Below are 22,443 nucleotides of genomic sequence, written 5' to 3'. Positions count from 1 at the left end.
TTTCCCTTCCTTACGTTCCCTCAGCCTCCCTGAACAACACCCACCATCTAATAATACACTTTCCTGATTATTTTCTTGCTCCAAGCAAAGCTTCATGCTCATGTCGCAAAGCAATAAATAGGCCTGGATTTTTTCTTAATAAGAAATGACTCCATTTATAAGGACCACAAAGAGATGATCTTAGCAGACAACAGCTTTTGATTTTAGCTGGAATGAAATAACAATAACTACTTTTTGAAGAACCAAAATTAAACAGAATTTGCCTGCTAGCAGGCAGTTTAAAAGCCTACAAAAATTGTGACAATTGAGAAAATTTAGCAAGATTCAGCAATCCCAGATCAGTTCCCACATAAACTGTTGTATTTGCTCTATGAACAGTTCTGTTACCTTTCACAAAATACTGAAATTAATGGCTCTGCACTTCTGATAGCATCTGTGAGTTTCTGCAAAGGCTAGTTTCACTATCTATAGTTATTCCACCACCTTCCAGGAATTCAACAATTCAGTCTCCTAATCTGTCTCCCACAGGCAGGAATACCACATTAGGTCACTGCATCAGAACAAGTTCCCCTCAAATGGAGCCTGTGGCTATCGTCGCAGTGGCGTAACTTGTCTCCATGAATTCAGACAGCAGGAAATTCCCTGCTGATCAGGTTTTCCTGAATGTCATCTACAGGAACTTCAATTTTAATAATAATAATAAAAAAATCTGCAATCTGGAATTAAAGATAAATTGTAGCCAGATTATTTCTTTAGTTTAGTCTTCTAGACACTGAAAAGAGAACAAACAAGTTTTTGCCATCTAAACAATTGTATGTATTACCAAAACGTGGATTTGTATAACGACATTCATGATTCCCTGTGAGAGAGATCAACTAAACTGCTTGCACGTATTTTACACAAAGATGACTTTTCTTCCTAGAACTGAGTGGAAACATCGAGGTATTTACTTGGCATAACTCGGACACAATAAATCACGCTATCTGTTTTGGGCCTAGTCCTAAAAATCCATAACCAAACCTATGCTAACATATGGGAAGAAAGAAGGACTCTTTCACCAGACCAAAGAGGGTGGCATTTCCTAGGTATCTGCATATGCCTAGAAGGAGGCAAAGACTGGGTACAGCACTTAAGGTCTCTCCCAAGCACTCATTCTGAAGTGCTGCAGTACAGCAAAGATAATAACTAACAGATGGACTTTCATTCCTAAGTGGTGAATAACCTCTTCGTGTGGTTATGATTTGGTGAACATGGAAGCAGGGAAATGCTCTCTTGAATTAGGTATGAAAGGAAAGTTGTATGGCAGCAAATACAATGTACTGAAATAATGCACAGTATTTATATTTAACTTCGTCACTAGAATGCTGACATTCTAAAAAGCTTAAACCAGTGAATTTTATTAGTCCAGATACATGACAAAATTAGAAAACTCAATGAGCAAAACAGCAGAAATCTTAGAAACAAACAAACAAAAAAAAGACTTGCCATAACACTTCCTTTATAACTAACTCTTATCAACAGCAGAACAATATTATGGAATACTTTGCCGAACACTCTTTTAAGAAAAGAGAATGGGAACCTAGCTCAAGTTGATATTTTTATATGAAAAAAATACATACTACAGTTTACAGAAGTATTTAAAACCTGATAGTCCTCCTTCCACTCTTGGTTATTTTTCTTCTCCTGGTCTAGGACCTCCATAATTTGCCTCAACAGATGTTCACTAACCTCTCCTCCATACTACTGATACCGGCATAACTTAATCAAGACCAGTACAGACCAGATGCCTGGCCAAATCCCTTTCAAGTCAAATCCCTATCTTAAGTAACACTTCCATCAAAAAAGTGCTTTTTCTGGGAAAAAAAAAAAATAGATCAAGAAACCTTCTTTTATCAACCATTTGGACCACAAACCCAGCTAGGAACCAACTAGAAAAGTACAGGAGAAAAAGCTGCCAGCATACCAGGGAAGCATCTTGGACATCATCACCATCTCCCAACTACACCTACATTCATAGAGTACATAAAGGCACATCCAATTAATGAGAAAACCATGAAGCTGTTCCTTTTCCTTGCCATATTTCAGCCATAGGTCATCCTCACACAATGACCATATTAAGACAAATTGTAACAATTTGTAACAACTCCTCTCTTTCATGGGCTCTAAGAGGCTCTGCCACTAGAGAAACCCAAGAACTGTTGAAAATTCAGGTGTAAAATGGGGAAAAGAAAAACTGAACTCACAAACCCCTCTTGTAACATCCTGGAAGAAAAAAAAGTAATACTCAAGTGAAGACAGCAGGAACACCTAAATTATTTGACAAAATAGTAGATGTCCAAAAAGATTCATTGGTTTGTTCACTTCTACCCTAGAAAACACACAAAACAGTTAATGGAAAGGAGAGAGAAGCAAAGTAAGACTACAAGTATGTCACCACAGAAGCACAAAGGCTGTCCTTGTTTAAGCCTCTTGAGAATGAGGCAATTGCACAAAGGAAAAAAGCACAGTAAAAGTTGTTTAATGACAATAATGGAAAAATATATCAATTGATGGCAAAACCCATAAAGCAGATAAGGCAACTGCTTCAACAATTTAGTGGACTGAGCTGTAAGAGTGATGAGGTAAAAGGATTCAGGATCACAACAATGATCCAAAAATTAATTGAAGTACAGAACATTCTGCATCTTTGAGTTATAAAACAAAGTACAACAAAACAAAAGGAAAATGTGAAAACAGCAAATGTCAGTTTCTTGCATTTGGCAGAATTTGGTGCAAAGAATACAGAAATAAAGTGATACTGAATTTCAAGAATGCAAATACTTTCCCCATCTCAATAAGACATAATGAAAAAAAAGAACAAAAATCCAGCATCAAGTAAAGATGCTGTAAGTCAAGTGCATCACAGCAATAGTTCTTTACACACACGGGAATTTACTTACTTTGTGAAGCCAGGCTCAAAAGCTCAAGGTTTACAACTCTTTAAATATTATAGAGCTGACATATGAAAAAAGTGTAAACCACAATCATGTAAGGCCACTATACGACTCAGGACAAAGAAACAAAACAGCCTGAGTTACCACAAGCCAGAAGACTTAATGTGAATGTGAAATTTCACAAGGGAAAAGTTCTGATTAGTAAGACTAGTGAGGTGGCTACTGCAGATGAATGTCTTAAGTTTCAAAAACTGAAAAGGTATCAGTGGCATATTTAGTACAAGTAAAAGCTGTGCATTGTTCCCCAAAAATATGAAGAGGTCAAAATATGAAACTTGTATGACTAATACAATACTGGCATGATCACAGGGAAAAAGTCAGTCATAAGTCTACTTTAATGACAGCATTCTGATACACAGCCCCATGAAACCTAACTGTAAATAATTTGAGGTACAAGTTGTACCAAGGAGTATCAAAGGATGCAATCAGAAACTATTAATACATCAAGTTCAGAAAACTAATATGTCAAATTTCATTTGACAAATTAACAAAAGCAAGCAGTACACTGCTAAACTAAACAAATACAAAACTGATGAGAAATCAGTCACTGTAAATTTGCAATACTTTTGTCATTATGCTTGGGTTAATCTAATGAACCTCCACTTCAAGAAGAATTGATATTTCTCTAATTTCGAATCCCCAAATAGCAACTATTAACTTCCAAATTTGGCTCATATGGAGAAACTCTAAATGTCTTTAATGCTCTGTACTGAATGGTGGAAACATATTCACAAATTTATACTTATTTTCATGGGAATCACACTACCATAAACATACCATTAAGGTACAGGTTGCCAATGCTTTACAATGAAAAGGAAAAACTATGAAATAAAGAAAACAAATTATTCTCTTGGGAAACAAGCAGGAAGGTCAGTTCCCTACTTGGCAATGTTGAAACAATCAGTCCTAGCACACTTCCGTCAAGAAAGAGAAAAAACAGAGGGATTCCCTTTTGGCGGGATCAGGAGGAAATAACAGGTTTTCTCCTTCCTGACAAGAACATGTAAAAGTTCTCCTCTCCTCTGTCTCTGTAAAAACACTGATGGCTATGCTGCCATGTTTCACAGTGCTGCAGATTCCAAACTCAGCCTATCACTTCAACTGTCCAGGGCAGAGTTTGTATCTTTGCTTCTAGAAGCCTTTTCAGCCTTCCCATGCTCCCAGCCCCTGAAATTAAGGAACTTTAAATCAGCATCTCATTGTCTTTTTCTTCCAAGAAACCAGCAGAAAATCCTCTTTTTCCTTCATAAAAATATTTTAACAGCAACCCACAGAGTTGAATTAAGCCCGTCAATACATCTCACAACACCTAATCTACAGTGGAAGAGGACAAATAGTTTGAACGTCACTTTGGCTCTACAGCTCATTTTTACCAGCTCCTTCCCTCAGCCAAGGGGCTACAGATTATTCAACAGGGTTTTTCCAACTATAGTATTTTCTTGAATTTCATAGCCTGTTTTCCTGCCTTCAAGTCTGCCTTATACGTGCATGCTACACAGCAGATGAACTTCCATGAAGACTTTTTCCACACCATACATATGTTACATAGTTACATACATACATGGGAGGTGCCCTCTGCTCTCCAGTAGAAATGTCGGGCTGGAGCAAACCGCAAGATCTGTTCTTGAAACAGCCTTTTCCAGCTGCACATTCTAAGAGAGGACAGAAAATCTGCCTGTGCTTGTGCTGGGTAGGCTGTTCCCGTGCTCTAAGCCCAGATACGATGAGAAAAGAGGATACTGTGTACAGTTTTTCTGGTTTAGAATTTGGGGTCTGCCTACCTGCTCTGCAAACATGAAGTATCTGAAGGTCTTCAGATCTGCCTGTGGTGCTTATGGAACACCACAACATGACTGGACAGGTCAAACTACCGGCTGAAGCCAACTTAGCACTTACTGTTCTCTCATCCTCCACCTCTATACTTACACATTCCTCCTCTACAAGCTGTCTGGATTTAACTTGCTGCAACACAGATAGCAGAATTTTGGAGTGGACCTTATGATTTCAAATAAATCTTTGTGCAATAAATGTCTCAGTCAGCAACTCTCTAGCTGGGACACTCTAGAAACCCTAATGCAATACCATTAATTGTAAAACAGTTCATCCAAAAGAATTCAGCATGGATTACAAAACACTGGATTGTTACTTTAAAAAAAAACAGGCGTCTACTGGTTCATAAAGGAATCCCTTTCAAGAAAAAAATGATTGCACAAGATAGTAAGATGGACAAACTCTGGGTTTTTTTGAAATCATCCCAAAAATCTTTTGAAAGGTCAAGTAATTGTAGTCAGACATCACAAACATTTAGCTATGCATGCTACAGATTCAGACCCTACACACTTATTATACTCAGCAATGAGTAGTTTTCTGCTTTCCATCTCTGTTGTGTAATACAGGATTTCAATGAAGAATGTAAGCAGCTAGGAAGGAAAGTGACTGCTTTTTACAGTAAAAGCTGTGTAACCTGGCATCCACTGCTCTGCATCGCTTTTGTCAGCAGAGAGACTGATATTCAGATAGAGATGGAGCATGTGAGAAATACACTAAAATGGCTGCAGTAACAAACCAGGAAGCCTGAAATGACCTGCAGGAAAACATAAGGAAGTATTCAGTAAGAAAAGCAAGAAGTTTTAATTAAAAAAACCCCACCAACTAAAATCCAACACTCTGGGAAAAAACAGCAGCAAGTATTAATACATAGGAGTGCTGTGTTTAAGAAACAGACTACAGGCCAAGTTCTACTTCCCCTTGAACAGCACGAAGTCACCAGTGCCTGACTACAGTTGTGCAGTGAAGAATGACTATTGTAAGCTGGTTCCCTGCTTTTGTAAAGCTGGCAGAGCTGCTTTTGTGCCAGCTGCTGCAAGCTACAGAGGAGTAATGAATTCTACTGTCAATCTTCTGGCATAGGTTAAAGCCAGCTTGGGGTCTGTTCCAACTCATGCCAAGGCCAGCAGTTCAGCCAAGGATTTGTATCCTTAATTCCTGTCTCATGTATATTGTGTACTACACAAATGTGAAAAGAAATTGCTTCCTAAGTAAGACTAGAGAATCATAAATAAAGCACACCACTTTTCAACATTTGCAGAAAATGCAAAGGAGGAAATAATGCTTGAAACGTGTTAATTCTAGCACATTTGTTTTGCAAGATGAAGCAGTATTTTTGAAATGAGGTCATAATATGATAATAAAAAGAACTGATTCCTGAACCACATTAACAGCAGTGACTTTTTAAAGAAACTCAGTTATGTGTGAAAAGCAGGAAGCAAAGACTATAAGCTCTCTTGGTTTTACATGAAGTTATTCACAAATGACAATGCAGAAGAAGTGCCTGAGGAAGACAGTATGAAAAATTAAGGAAAACATTAACAGATCAATACTTGAGGCTACCTTCAATGTATTTTAATATAACAGGGTTTTAAAAATAATCCTGAAGTAACTCATGAAACAAGTTCTAACAGACATTTTTAAAGATAAGAAAATAAATAATCTACATACTACATTAAAAAGTATTTGGTTCCATTACATTTCTACTATTTAAAGTAAAAATTTAAAGCATTCTACAAAGGACCTTCAAACTAAAAGGGTGATTTGCTGTGAAGCACAAAAACCAGCCAAAACTAAACCACAAACTCCTGTTTCATAAACAATTACAATTTGAATTCCAAGATGATTTTCCAAAAGTGTGTTGGCTTATTTGCACATAGTAAGACAAAAAGCTTCACCTTCCTAAATCTATTACTGTGACTACTGCAACCTACTGATGTGATCTAACCCTTAGTTATTTAAAAACAATAGACTACAAAAGAAAATTCTCTTTGAGCACATAGCTCAGTCATCCAAGGAAATAACTCTCATTTCTGCCAGCTGATCTTGAGACAGGGCAGTGATCCAAAATTACTAACATCATCCAGCCTTCTGGAAAGCAACTGAATTAAATCAGTTAAAGCAAAGTAAGTGTTCACCACCATAAAACAATGGCACTTAGTAGAGGAGAACCTCTGATACTTGTTGAGTAGATTTTCTTCCCTGTGGTCCACAAGAATTAAGTGGCAAACATGCCATTATTCTCATGTGCCCCAGCCAGTGCCGCCACAGACAGTTAAGAAGCCCCTTGATGTTGGAACTGGCACAAAAATCCTTTTGGTATTTTTTGCTTTCTGAGTAACTGGAGAATGAGCTACACCAGCACCTACTGATACAGAATACAATTCTACAACTGATTCTGTATCCATCCCTGTATGATGTGGCAGTTTTACAACAGGAAAGCGACAGGATACAGTCTGGTACAGCTCTGTACTCCAGCTCCTTCACGGATGTGGGTCTACTCGAAGCAGTGGACTTTGCAAAGCTTTTAAAGCCAACCAGACTGTATTTTCCAGGCACCTAAATATTCTGTCAGGGCCTACTCCGACCTTCACATCCTCAAAGTTTTCTGCACCAACTGATTTTGAAATAACTCTCACGTGGTATTCTGAATAGGTGAAAAAAGAACATTACTATACAAAAGACCTAACACTGATGTTTAAGAAAGCATTATTTTAAAATTCTATTAAACCAAATGCATGGAATTAAAGTGTCAACTACCTAAACTAGATTCACGCAAGATGTTACTGAGCCCAGTAAAAGAGATATTTAATTTGTGGGGTTTAACCTTATTTAGATTTGTCTCTGAAACTATCAGTACTTAATTAAATTATACTTAATTTTTAAAATTAAGTTTAAGTTGCAGTTATTTCTCTTCTAGAAATAGGATCACCTTATATGATAAGGCTGAGTAAATGAATTTCTCATGAGGTATCCGTAGTTACAAAACAACCTAACTCTGACTATTAACTTACTAATAAAAAAGACCAACGATCTGTTTGATTAAGGAATTCTTTTTGGGAAGGGCTGGTTGCTGTTTTGGTTTAGTTTTTTTGTTACATGAAGCTTGATAAGGCTATTCTCAGGAAAATGAGAAGGTGTATTTCCCAAACCACACTGTGTTATTTGGCTGTTGCACCTTTCCTTTCCTTACTGGAAAAAGCAATACTCTTACCATATGAAGTCACTTTGAAGGCATCCCAAATAAAGGTCTGAAGATAGTCAGGACACTAATTTATTCTGAAGAAAGAAAATACTACTTTATAAAAGAATGTAGACTATAAAAATCATCCAAGAGGCAGAAGTTAAACCTTTCTTGGAATAGCTACAGCCAAGGAGAGAATGGACACCAACCACTAACTAAATATTGCATAACAGGTGATCGAAGCAAGCAGTACCAAATGGAAAACTATTCTGACCCACTCAAATGCAGATTTTTTCCAAACTTCCTTTAAAAGCAAAAGGTTTTAAGTGAAGAAGAGAGTTATGTAACGCTTGTTTTTTGAAACCCTCCTTTGCAAGATTCCTCATAAAGTAAGTGTAACTGAGAGTTATAGAGCATGAGATGACAGGTAGGACCAAGAAGACATGAGGAGAAATTATGCTTTAGGTTACCCCAATTAACTGTGGAGTGCTACCAATTAATACTGAAAGCAATTCTTACAGGCTGGTTTTAGGGAAGACAGAAATAATAACTTATCGCAAAGTTCCCTAGGAACTGTCACCACTGATGGTAAAAGACACACAGCAAGAAGAAAGCAAGCACCGTATTTGGCAGCTATCCACAATACCTGCACACCAGTGGCTTTCTGAAGTTCTGCAGAACTCCTGTGAGAAAACAGAAATCAGTACTTCATGGCTAATTTCTATTTCTGAAGAAAGAAAAAAATAAAACCCCAAAAATTTAAAGCATTCTACAAAGGACCTTCAAACTACAAGGGTGATTTGCTGTGAAACACAAAAACCAGCCAAAACTAAACCACAAACTCCTGTTTCATAAACAATTACAGGAAATACTAAACTCCTTCTGTAGCATACCTACCTTAAAACTAGAAGACTAACATTTTATAACCCATAATAATCCTGCTTAGATACTCTCCAAAACACCACTGCACTTCCTCAATAATACACAATTGTAAATACGAAAAGGACTTTTTTCCAAAAGGTTCTGCTAAGCCTAAAACCAACATCTGACATAACAACATGTGTTTACAACTTTTCTATCATCTAGTGCTTGTGGAGAAGAAATTTTTCTGGTGGGCACAGAAGTTGTAGGTAACACAGCATTCATGTACACTTACACGTATGAGTAACCTACACCAATCCTATTCTTTCAGTCTGCCCACCAAGTGATGGAAGATCTTTTTTCCGTACAGAAACATACAGCCTAAAATCACGCAAAATGAGGAGGCACAGGATGAGAAATTACACTGAGCTGACAGTGGCACTCAAGGCTACACAAACCAGCAGTTAACGCTTCCCACTGTTAAAGAAACATAAAGAAAGGTGAGGGAGCTCTGTCTCCACTCAGTTTTTGTTCCATAGGGAACACCACTAAGCAGCAAGCTGGTTATGTTACATCACAACTACTTCCACTGCAATTCCACATATTGATTCATAGAGTAAGAGCAATATTTTCCAATTAACTTAGGGGCGAGGAACCAAAAGGAGAAGAAATCAAAACAAATTCCCTCTTACTTAACTGTAATGCAACTACAGTAAAACTCTGAATTCCCTCACAGAGCCTTTGTCACAACAACAGCTTTGAGAGTGCCTGCTGGCACAGACACAGCTTATGTCGACAGAAGTGACTTTATGCTGACATAGCAGTCCCATCATTTCAAACAAACTTTGTTCTTTCCTTTCAGAGGAGGAATTTTTCTTCAGTATGCTGTTTCTTTGACCTGTCTGCACTGCCCCAGCTGGGCCTGCTCCACCAACTTATATGAAGAGATTCATATAATTTCCAACTGCGGAAGTGCTGTCCTCAAGTCAAAATACACTTCTATTTTAACTTTCTACTGGTGTTCCTGTACTTCCAACTTTACATTCACTAAGTAGGATAAATACCAATTACTCCAACCTCATCATCAACAAACAGGCTGATTCTGGGAATACAGATGAGTCTCAGACTTAAGAATATTTAGGTTAATTTAATTTAATAAAAAAGAATTCTTGCTCAAATCTGTGACATAAGGAAATATTATAAATACTTCAGAAGAGGCAAATGGTTAAGTAACAAAAAAAACCTAAAGAGCACAAGAGATAGTCAACTTCTGTATTAAACTGGTTTCTTCCAAACCTTCTTACATACTTCACTTCCAAACAGCTTAAATACTACACTTGAAAAGATTAAAATGTGGATTTTATCTACTATTACAAAACCAACTTTTTCCTTCTTTCCTAAAAAAGGAAATGTGAAAGACCGCTGCTGATACTGTAGTATAAAGGTCTTTTCAGCTCCTCACACCACCCCACCGGCAAGTAGGCTGGAAGGCACAAGAAGCTGGGAGAAGACATAGCAAGGACAGCTGATCCCAACTGGCCAAAGGGATATTCCATACCATATCACACATGGTCAGCACATAAATTAAGGGCAAAGCTGGCCAGGGGCTGCTGCTTGGGAACCGGCTGGACACTGGCCAGTGGATGGTGAGCAACTTCACTGGGCATCACTTGTTTTTGTATATTCTAATTCTTTTATCATTATCATCCTTTCCTTTTTTGTGCTAATAAACTATCACAACACAAGAATTTTAATTTTTTCTTCCTGATTCTCTTCCTCATCCCACTGGGGATGTGGGGTGTTGTGTGAGTGCCTGAGCTGTGTTTAGCTGCCTGTTAGGTTAAAACATGACATCCAGTCAGCAGGGAGCTCCTCAGACCCCAAGGCCTTTAATACATGATCAAGAGAGGTCTTGCTGTAACATCCAATACCTCTTTCAGTACTCTAGGATGAAACCCATCAGGCTCCATGGACTTCTGAACACTCAGCTGAAACAGCTGGTCCCTTACAATTCCAGTGTTCCACAAATGAGAACTCACTATTCCCACACTTATAACACTCAGACACAGGGTACTGGTCAGTCCAAAGCCTTTCATGTTTTCCCCCCGCTTATAAGAACCATGGCTCTGTATCTTCAAATTCACTTACAGCCAACAGATTTCTAGCTGGCAATTCTGATGGCAAATGTTACAACCATATTTCAAATAATGATTGCAAAGAGAAAAAATCAATCAACATCATTAAGAGTTTGCACTTGAATTTGAACTGGAAAGTACATTACACATTTTTTAGTATTACTGGGAAAAAAACCCAGCATAAACTGGAAGCTAAGTTACAGCTAAAATTCTTTTAATATACCTTTATTCCCCCCTTGGAAATAATGTATCATATTTTAGGGAAGCATACTATTTACATTTGTTACATCTGAAGACCAGAATGTACTTTCAGATGCCTAACTAGGAATCACTTGTGAACCACAGTAAGTTATGATACTATGCTGATACATATCCTTTTCAGCAGCAATGACAACAGGATGGAGTGTTCAGAACGGTATTTATATTAGCAAAAAGTATTTATTTAAAGTTTGATTTTGAAGTTCAAGATTATTGTCTGTTCTGGAAACAAAGAAAACAATTCTGGACAAGTCTGAATTCTGAAGACATAAAAGCCCACACCCAGAAATACGGTAACATGAAGAGTGATGAGCAAGTAACTTTGAGAAAAATGTGTAATTTTAAATGCAGTGACTGGGTTGTGATAAACACATAATTTTTGCTGCAGTGATTTAAAATGATAACTCTCCTTGACTATCACTTCAACTCCCTGAGGGAGGTTAACATATCCAGAGAGGAACTTCCAGACAGGAAGATCTATGGGTCAATACAGTTCTTTAGCATTTTAACACAAACCTGTGTTCTGTTACACTGGCATGGACTTCTGCTGAAGCAGTTTAGGTAGGGGCTTGCTTACTCAATAATAGCACCGAAATGTCAATGTTGACATATTAAAAGACAAAGAATCAGCATTTTTGCCAAATCATTTTTAAGACCATTTGTAATTACTCACTGAAGTTTAATCCATGAGATTATGTAATCTCCAACTGTAAAATTAAAGACTAAGAAACATGTTAAATTCTTTTGTTATTTTTAATTAGTAAGCACACAAACTGAAGAACCACCTCACCTGATAGAGTTTCGGCTCCTGTTTTCTATTTTCATTAAAATTCGTACATCTGACTGAGGAGATGCTGTATAGATTTTTAATCTGAAAAAAAAAAGGCAGCAAAGATGCAGAAATGATGTACAATGACTTTTCTTCCCGTCATCCATAAGATATGCATGTCAACAGCCAAAACAATGTATTTTTTTCATGAAAACAATAATTTGTCACATATTGTTTCCTATAAATGAGGGTTATAATTATTAGTATGTTTTTCTAATTATTTTGAAGATGTAAATCCTCACCTCCACTGAGGTTAATTACGGTTACATTTTTCAGAATTATAATTGCTTTACTTGGTCTTTAAGCCGTGAGTCAGTTTCTTAATGTTTTGCTGGTTTAAATTTGGTGGCTATACCCCAGGGTTAGTTGGTTGGTGAATGTTAGGATGGTTTTCACCACAGGAATTAAAGATGTACTGCTGACTGGGAACTCAGCTCTGCAAGCTGATAATGCAGCTAATTTAAGCCATTTATTCAGAACCATTCCCTTCTTTTATTAGTGCATTATATCAACTAGGCAGAAAAGTTATTCAATACACACCTTTGACAAACTACAGGATCTGACTCCACTGGATCAATGTATGGCTTGAGGATATCAGCAAGTGTTTTATCATCAGGCACCCTTTCACCAAAGATAAAAATCAAGCACGTGAGACATTGATCATCATGTACACAAATAACTGTTATGAGTCACTTGGAGGAAGCTGTATATTAGCATGTTATAGTGGCACAGTTGAGTAGTTTATGGGAGGATCATAGATGTGTATCAATACTGCACAGATATGGGCAGCTTTATCTCAATTTCAGCACTGGGATTTCACAGGCACGTACGAGGAATAAACAGATGCATATCTCTAGTTTCTAACCCTGCAAAAGAAACACGCTGTTCCTGCAGCCCTAGAAGCAGACAAGGGCATACTTCTCACCTCCCTTCAGGCTAGGAAAAAAGGAGAAACATCTGTCAATAAAAGCTTATTTTTTTTCCTTTTTGAAACATGTTTGTGGACTTTCCTACAAAGCAAACAATGCAACCATTTCACCCTGTATGAAGGTCAGCTCCACAGTGCAGGTGAGGAGAGGTGGCAAATCTTGCTGAACATCTGCTCCATGAGAACAGAATACGTTAGGTGTAGGGGTACTGCTATTGTGAATATACAACCTCTCTATTTACATAAATAAAAGGACTAACAACCAAACATTTTGCCTGATTTGAAAAGTCTGCTAGCTTTCAAAGAGGAAAAGACTAAACAACTTCCAATATTTTTTAAATTGAAATGCCCTTTTAATTAAGACTAAAATTAATACCTGAGTTTACCTTGTATAACAGAACTCAGTAAGAACTGATCAAAATATTTTGCAGTTCAATTTCAGCAGATTATTTTAAACCTTATAAAAATCTTTTTTAAAGCTCTGTACCCTTTTAAAGTGTATTCAGCATGACAGTGAGGAAATACGAGCTTCAAATGCCAGTAGAACTTGTTCTCCCTGAAAAGAAAAAGAAATGCATATTCTTAGTGTTAGTTGGTAACAACTACTATTTATTTTTTCTATGATAAAGCTTGGTAGCCGACAGCATGGGTGCAGAAGAAAATACAGAGTTAAGATTTTGAATGGCTTCAAAGAGTAAAAGGGGTGTGCTTTTTTTTCATGGGATGAAAATCTGTTCCTTACAAATATAGTAAGATATCACCCATTAACTGATCAACGGTATTTCACATTTTAAAAGGGAGAATATTCCAGCTGCCCTTTAATTTCAGAAAAGGAAACTGCTTTTTGGCATATCACCCAGGACAGATTACCAAACCTCTGCAACAATAATAGCCAGAGCCCCAGCTGAGGCCAGGTTCTACAGAACACAGGGGACTCATCTTTTCCCAGCAATGATGGCCTCAAATGTGTCATGGCCAGGGAGGAAAGCTGCCTTCTGGCATAATATGGACAAGAGAAGTCAGAAAGAACAAACATTTTACAGCAAGATCGTAAAACTTTTGGTACAGACGAAGTGATGTCACATTCCCTTCTTCTGTATGTTAGCTGTCATTTTTATGAGGCATCTTCCCTTTCCAGCTAGCACAATGAATACCTGAGAAAAGAAGCTCCTGAAGCATAGTTCGAGACTAGTATCACCTTAAGAAAGGCAGTATTAGGTAGAGAGTACTTTGCTACATCAGGCAGTCTCTATTTGCCTTTTTGCTCATTTGCAGAAAATCTGCAGAAACCTTTCTAAAAGATTCCCCTACGAGAAAGCACAACCTAAAAGGTAGGTTCCTGGCCTTTTGCTCTGGTTTAGAAATTCACACTCATGACAAACAGCAAAGATTTAGAAATCAGAGCTCAAACACCTGCGAAGGACAGGGACATCTAATGGTGTCTCTTTTTTAACTACTTTTTTAAACATTATTTAAGACCAATGAATCATTGTATCCAGGATAATCACCCTCAGTTATGCAAAAATTCTGGTCTACAATCAAAAGTAAACACAGTGTTGTTCCAAAATGTTGTTTAATTTGTTTATCAGGCAGATGAAACATCATCCAGCAGGTTCTAGCTGGCTGCAGAGATGAGTGTACGTGCATCCACCAGCAAAATAGTAAACTTAGGTGCTATGATCAATTAACTCTTACAGCAATTTTTAAATCCAAGCACTTTTTATAAAGTGAGATTATCAAATAAATAATTCCCTTACCTAGTTGTTCCTAGCAGAAAACTGAGTTTTACAGCTGAACTATACTTTCTGGAGTATAAGTAAAATCAGACGTATTAGTATTTACCAAAAAAAGAGCAAGCAGGAACCCCCTTCCCAAGAAGGTAATAATTAGAATAAAAAGAATTAATGAAGCCCAGGGTCCCCAAAACAATGTGTGCCTCAGCAGAGTTGTGCAGCATGCCTTGTGATTCCTCCTTTCTCTCTGCTCATGTTTGCTAAAGTGGAGAATGAGAATGCCGTCCTTGAATGAGAAGGTAAAATTAGAGAACATCAGGTCTGAAAGAGTTAAGAAGACCAGAGCTGGAGGATAACACAGAAAACATTATTAATCATACAGCATATATATAAAATCAGAAGCTGGCATAGTATTTGGACCCATGATTTTTATCCTGTTTTGCATATTGGTATGATAGTCTAGAATTACCAAATTGCAAAATGTTTTTAAATAACTCGAAATCATTGAGTGGAATTTTGGGAGTTTTTTGCAAGGTCAGGGAAACAAGGTTTTGCAATTCTTACCTTGACAGCTGAAGGAAGCACCAGTGATACCATACACACAGAGTAAACTGGAATATCAATAGGGTTATGTAACCAGTTCAGTTCCCTTGCAATTAACAAGCTTGTGATTCCTCTCAGACACATTAATATCTGCCATTTAACATGGAATGGTATTATTTCAAAGCACTCTCCCAGGGAGACCTTAGTAAAATTTAGTAAGCTTTAGACACAGAAATAGGGTCACCACCATTAGCTGAAGGAAACACTAATGATAGGCACATTTATTAAAATGTTTATAAGGACTGTTCAGATGAGGGTTTTGTTCTATATTATTAACTAACATGAGGCTTGCTAGCATTTTTTCCTTTAACTCACCATCTTCCACAATTTTTTCAAACAGGCCATGTTTACCTATTCTAAATATTTGAAGATACAACCCTTTCTGTGATACTTTGATCTTTAAATCAAGACAGCCAAATCAATGTGACAAGACAAACCATGACACAGCTCACAGAAACATGCATGTGGCCCAGAGGACTGTCTCTAATACAGGCACTTGAAAAAGAAATGCTCCAGAAAAGTACTTTAGCTATCTGCTATCTGTTGCTAGGAACACTCTTCACGTGTCTGTACAAACGGTTGTCACACAGCACATCCTCATTTCACATGCAAGACTGGTTCCCTGTGGGCTCACTGAGGCAGACTCAGTTCATCATTGCAGCTGAAAAATCAGCTTAAGAGGGTTCTTCTCAGACATCTGCCCCCCCTCCCCCTTCCAGGCACAATCTAGTCTATGGAAAAGTGCACAGAAAGTGCTGTGAAGCTGAAGTTAAAAAGTTCATCTCTTGTCAAGAAGTTCCACTATGAAAAACAAAATGTTTGATTTTTTTCTCAGCAAACGAATACCAAAACTGCAATTAATGACTTCATCTCTCTTCAAAGTACTCTTGCCTGGAAGTAAATGGCAAGCAGAAAGAGGCAAGACAGATTAAAAACAGGATAAAAGTAAGAAAGAGGAAAAAGAAGCCTGGAACAGGATAGCCTCATACTCTTCACTGTACAATGAACTCTTGAAAAACAACCTGCTGGGTGCCTGCTGAAGTGAAGCATCCCTCACCATCACTGATCTGTGCCCAGAGAACTTGATGTCAACTGTAGATGCTATCAAAGCTGCTTTACAGCAAGTTCTGATTAAAGTTAGATATCCTGGCTCCAGATCTCACTGACTTCATTTTCCATTATGGCTCACTGGGGTAGTATTTCCTTCAAATACAACAGACATGTACTATGTTCATTTTCTAAATGAAAATGCCTCATTGCATAAGTCATCTGCACTTAAGTAAGCTCACTCCATGAAGCATTCCATGCCACTCTGCTGCCATGGGCTGGAGCAGGACAGCACAAGCTGCAGAGCTCAGGGAACTGCACTGTCCCATTTCAGTATCACTACATCATCTCCTGCCAGCGTACCAGGAGCCATGGACTTGCAAGCTCATTCCCCACTTCCCATTTGACCTGATGGCTGGAGCTTCCCAGCTGATGCTCCTGCTGTTGGTTTCAGCCTGGCCTCATCCTTCACCCCTTTCCCAGAGGCTTCCTATCCCAGCAATTCACCCCACCAACTCCATGGCAGAACATATCCAGTCGGGAACTCTCAGTTGTATTGAAAACAAGGGCACCACAGGAAATGTACGGTGAAGCAGTACATTAAAAATAATTTATGAATAAGAAGTCAGATGTACCATGAGTTAACACTGTGGACTCAGACTCTACTTTCTAATGACCCTCCATTACCTAGATATTCAATATTACACATTAGTCTAATCCCTGTGTTGCCCAGCATTGGCACGTATGCTTCCACAACATCGGATTTAGCAAACAAACTCATGGAATCCAGGAAATGAAGAGTCTGGTTAACACATTGAAACGACACAGATCAGTCCTCCAGCGCTGGCACAGGCAGGGGATGACACAAGAACACATCTTGTACTTCCTAGTTTTGGACTACTCTCATTCCTGCCTTGTACTGCCCAACAGCTTGGCTCACAGGGAGAGTGTGAAGAGGACATGGGAGAAGCCTGTTCTCAGTTTTCCACGCACAGATGTTGAGCAGCTTCCAGCCTCCACCCTCTGGAGCAATCAGTCTATAAATCTTGACTAACAAATAGCATGAGAAGGGGCTCACATCTACAGGAGAGGGACACACCAGACCCTGAGCACTGTCAGGTGCTAAGCTCATATAACAGATATACGACTATTTGCGCAGCTTTACCTCATTCCAATGTGAGATTTAACAAAATGTTATGGGTGTCACGAGGTCCCATGAGATAGATGCTACATGCCTGATATTCACTGGTTTGATCAAACTTGATTCCTTAGAATCCGTTTAAAGAGAGTAAGCAGAACATGCCAATTAAAAAAACAAACCCAACAACCAAAAACCAAAAGAAACCTGCCCAAAAAACAGATGTTAATTTTAATATGCATCACTGAATTTGAACAGCCTGTGAAATAATTCCATGCCTATTTGCCAAGAAGTCACCTTCTTTGCCCCATCCTCTTAGTTTTTAAATCTGCTTCTACAAAACCAACAAAAATTACACAATACACATGAATGTGTAATTTGCTCAAAGTTTAATTTGTCCCCAATGCAAGCTATGCTTCAGTGTGTACCTAAAAAGGCTTTCTAGAGGAAAAAGAACACGGTACATGAAGGCAAATGTCTTGTCAGCACAGCTATGTACCATGCCCAGGATCTTCCCAACAGTGTCAAACCTCCCTGTGTCTGCCCCCTTTCTGTTCTTCTGTCCTCTTAGCTACTGACCCCAGCATTCCTGGGCTTCCTGCACTTGCTCTTGAAGGCTACTCCTTAGCCTAAACCTGTTAAGTGTCTTTATTGTTTTATTTGAAACATTAAGGAACTTCCCCATTAAAGTGAAGCTCAACTCTAAGCCTGAGAAACTTTTTCCAGCATGAGGCTAGTAAAAAGGATCTGTAAAAGGCAGAATATGCAGCCAAAGACGGGGAAGTCAGTGCAGAGGGAGGCAACCTCTGCAAGGTCTGGGGCAGACTTGGTCTGTTCTGAGGGGAGACCTATAAATCTGGGGCAGAGAGACGAGAAAATACCTCAGATTTCCTTTCTTTCCATTGGTTCACCCTGGGTTTTCTTTAACAGAACTGATAAATATGTAACTTTAAAAGGTTACACTTCTACATCTATTTGATGCTAACGTTCTGCTAAAAACTACTTTATGCGCAAAACCAAAGCCCCCTATGCTTTTCTCCAGAACTGCCTAAACGATCCAGGTGTGTGTATGGAGCAGTTTCCAGGTGGGTTATTACTCTGTCAGAGACAGACCTCTGGTGGCCAGCCAGAGACTGACACTGCAGAGTGCACAGCTCTGAGAACACAGGGGAAATGCATCCTGAAAACACAGCTTGCCACCAAAACTGAGACCATGAACAAAACAAGTAAAGGAGCCATCAGGGGGATGTGAGTCATCAGGGATCTCCCTGGTGTGAGAAGCTCAGAAGGCATTTATATTTCATCTCAGTATATCACTGAGTTGAACTGTAGACCTGATTTCTGTCACAACGAAATACTTTGTCATTTCTTTTATTTTTACTGTGAAAATACTTTGAAACACAAATTCTGAATATAAGAGAAAAACCACAGAGTGGATAAAGGAAAAAATATTTAAATTTTCCTTAGCCTTCTTCCTGAATTCGCATCTGTCTGTACTTGTCTCTCTAAGCTGTGCTGTATCAAACACTCACGCTCTCCAGCACAGCAACTCCCGTCACAGAATACAACACAGGTACTGAAGCACCTCCTCAGATCTGAAGTCAGCCTTTTCAAAGACAGGGACTTGTGCGAGCTTTCTACATCAATCCCTTAGAAAAAACCTCTAAAGAAGCATTTTCTTCTTCCAGCAGAAAAACTAAGTGTTAATTAAAAGGAAAAAAGCACAACAGCACTAATTCTTCCTATCGTTACTCAGTGTTAGCATTTTTCAAAATACAGCATGAATTATGTAAGCCTTTAAACTGAGCTCAACCAACCTTAAAAAAACAGAAAACCTGAAGCATAAAATATTAAATAGTTTTTGAAAAAAAAAGAAAAAGTGCATCTAACAGATTTTAAAGCAAGCATATTGGTATGAACTCAAATTCTCATCATTATATGCTCAGTAAAAATAAAATATTGCTGACTGTAACCAACTGAAGACTCACATGAAATTGAAGGTGGTGGAATTTTCTCTTCTTTTTGTAAATCCAACAGGCAGTGTCTTTAGCTCAATATTACACCCTCGAGCTTTGTTCCTCAAGCAGTACAACTGGCAAAAAAATAAGACCATTTTTTTTAAAATATGAAAATATTAAACCCATGAAAATTGAACAATAAAAAGCTGTAGAAAAGGCCATATTTAATCAAATACTCTGAATTTTTAAAAAACCAACCTGAATTAAAAAAAAAATGAAGTAAGCCTAGAAACTCTCTGAAACATTTTCATAAGTTTTTTATTATTAAAAAAGAACATGCCAATTATCTCCTCATAGTAAAAGTTCTTTAACATACCATGAAGGTCACAGTGTGACCACTGTGGGTGCAATACCACCACAACGATGCTTTTTGGGTTACAACCCTGCTGGCAGAAGGGATGCACAAGCACCATCCCAGCCACCGACAAATTCTGATTTGAAGGTAGCACTAAGGGCATCATCCCATTAACATGCCCAGTATCACACCCCTAAACCTGCTACCCATGCAGTCTCACCATCTTCAGCACAAATTTTCAGGACATCATGGTGCTAAATACACACACACACAGAGTAATGACTCCAGCCAGAGAGGAAGCTGGAATCTTCTGAATTTATTCTGTTATCAATGTAAATTCTGAGTTCAGTGCTGTATTTAAAGATATCTTCACAAGACTGGAAAATAAAATGGCCCTGATGCCTTTTTGTGACTTATCAATGAGTCTAAGTACTTTGGAGTAGGCTTGGTTGGGCTTTTTTGTTTCATTTGTTTGCTCACTGTTTTTAGTTTGGGGAGTGTGTTTAGTTGCTGAAAGAGCCTCAGCAAAAACCCCCTCTCCCTTAGAAGGCTGGCTTTTATACCACTGTTGCTTAGATTTATTCTTTGAGGAGCTCTAGCTGCCTTCATTTGGTATGTAGGGAAGCATGTAAAAATTTTTAGGCAATTAATAAATCCACTGTTTATCTGAGAAGTGTGTACTTAAAAATTCAAAAGTTGTGGAGGTGTCAGGAAACATTCAGAATTTCTTAACTCACATCTATCATTCAACAGCAACAGTGGTCATGCATAAATTTTAAGAATGCATATAGTTAGCAATCTATTCTTCCAAGCAACTGGATGTAGCCATCTATTACTGCATAAACCTAATGACTTCTTTTGATTTCTGTCTCTAAAATTCAGGGTCATTCATACCTTCATAAGAGAGGCACCAGCTCTAGAGTCTGGATTGGGACTGCCTCAGTGGGAATTCAAAGGTAGCCTACCCTAACTCCAACACAGCAAGAGGATAATCAAAAACTTACAAGTCTTTTTGTTGCTGGACTATGCACCATACAATGTCGAGCAGCAGCATCAGCTGTCCTTCCTACATCTTCCAGGAAACGATAATCTGAAGGTTAAAAAAACCAAAGAAAAATGTAGCGCCAACCTAGTAAAACCAGGGAGTTTTAGAATACACAAGGTATGTTCTTACCACTCAAAAGGTTCAAGTCAGTAAATTCATTTACTGAGATAAATGCTGTTTTATCCCTGACTCCGTTACAGCTCAGTGCAAGCTTATGTTTCTTTACACACAATAGGCTGAAATGACAAAAAAAAAAACCCAAAACATTAACATGTTCAGCATGAGAATGGGAAAAATAATCAAAACTATTTAGTTCAGATAATAGATACCTGCACGAATATTTCATGCATCGTGGACATCTGTACTTAGCTTCTTCTTTGCTGCAGGTTTCACACCTGAAAGAAGCAAAAACCACTTCTCAATAATGCAGCATTTTTGCACCTGACTGGCTTATAAAAATGTCTGCTCAACAACCAGGCACTAGGCCATCCATCAGCATTTTTAGGAAAAGCTATGTGCACCTTGAAAGGAAAAAGAGAAAATACAAATGCCCTGGATTAGGAAAGGTGGCAGACAAAACATAAGCTATGTGGAGTATTTCCAAACATATACATATTAAAATACAGTAGATGCCTGAAAGAAAAAAAACAAACCACGTGCTAATTCCAGAATTGGAAGCATAGCAAGCCTTTATCAGTTTATGCTTTGTGGCCTGGTTGTATCAGTGCTTTTCTCCTTTTGCCTCACCTGTAATGTGCACTGTACCATGCTGGCTTATAATATTCCCAGTTTTAGGCAGATGGAAAGTAAATTTCAAGGATTCACACCAAAGCCTGAACAATGCATCCCATTTTTTCACTGAAACAAAAAGACCATGACAACATGGTCAGCCAAACAGCCTCTGGCTGTCAGCTGTGCAAACTCCAAAGTAAGGGAACCTTTCAGGCACAAATGTGTAAGCCTTACCAGTATAACAAACAAATATCAATGAAAAATTGAGTTCCTCTACAAATATGACCATGTGTTTTTAACGAGGCTATTAAAAAAGATGTTTCTGCCATTCTTAGGAAAAAGTTCTTGATATGTCAACTGAAATAATCATCCTTCTTATTTTAAATCTGATAAATAAAAACGAGAAATAGCATTTCTCCCATATCAGTCAAGTTTTCAAGAATAGTACAAAGCCACCATTTTCAACCATTAGGGGATAAATGTCAGCCCTAACCCATTTCTCTTCCTCTCCCCACCACGTGCTCGCTGCTTGCTGGTAGCGAGGGCCCGAAGAACAAGTTCAGCAATACCATCTCCTGACGAGCTCTGTGTATTAGCAGCACGAAGCCACTCCAAAAACCAGAAAAAAGTGTTTCAAACACTGCAGACCAGAAGCGGGGAGTTACTCGGAACAGGGATTCCCTCTCCGTGCTCTGCAGGATCTCCGCAGTGCCCGCTGCCCGTCACCGCTCCAGCGAGGCTCTGCCCAGCGGCCCCTCGCTCGGTCGGGCCAAACCGCGGGGGAGCAGCGCGGGGGCTGCAGGGCACAGGGCCGCTC

At 38.5% G+C, this 22,443-nt stretch overlaps 1 protein-coding gene across 4 annotated transcripts in view; it reads right to left on the bottom strand.

Moving 5' to 3' along the window:
- Positions 1-21,325, bottom strand: part of ZNHIT6 (zinc finger HIT-type containing 6) — a 29,851-nt gene extending 8,526 nt beyond the window's left edge. The window contains exons 1-9 of one of the 4 annotated variants that reach the window (XM_017729963.1): positions 21,224-21,325; positions 21,024-21,130; positions 20,854-20,939; positions 19,525-19,628; positions 13,503-13,571; positions 12,628-12,708; positions 12,049-12,129; positions 8,651-8,687; positions 7-8,099 (exon numbers count right to left, since the gene is read on the bottom strand). In XM_017729963.1, coding sequence (XP_017585452.1) covers positions 8,082-8,099; positions 8,651-8,687; positions 12,049-12,129; positions 12,628-12,708; positions 13,503-13,571; positions 19,525-19,628; positions 20,854-20,939; positions 21,024-21,130; positions 21,224-21,240 — 600 coding nt within the window. In that variant the 5' untranslated portion in view covers positions 21,241-21,325 and the 3' untranslated portion in view covers positions 7-8,081. Of the gene's footprint in view, positions 1-6; positions 8,100-8,650; positions 8,688-12,048; positions 12,130-12,627; positions 12,709-13,502; positions 13,572-19,524; positions 19,629-20,853; positions 20,940-21,023; positions 21,131-21,223 lie in introns of those variants that run through there. The other 3 variants (XM_017729962.1, XM_017729964.1, XM_017729961.1) reach the window with 3 other exon arrangements.
- Between the last annotated feature and the right edge of the window lie 1,118 nt (positions 21,326-22,443).

This window comes from Corvus brachyrhynchos, unplaced genomic scaffold (genome assembly GCF_000691975.1).
Source record: "Corvus brachyrhynchos isolate BGI_N302 unplaced genomic scaffold, ASM69197v1 scaffold101, whole genome shotgun sequence".
Classification (NCBI taxonomy): domain Eukaryota; kingdom Metazoa; phylum Chordata; class Aves; order Passeriformes; family Corvidae; genus Corvus; species Corvus brachyrhynchos.
This window is presented reverse-complemented; position numbering and strand designations above follow the sequence as displayed.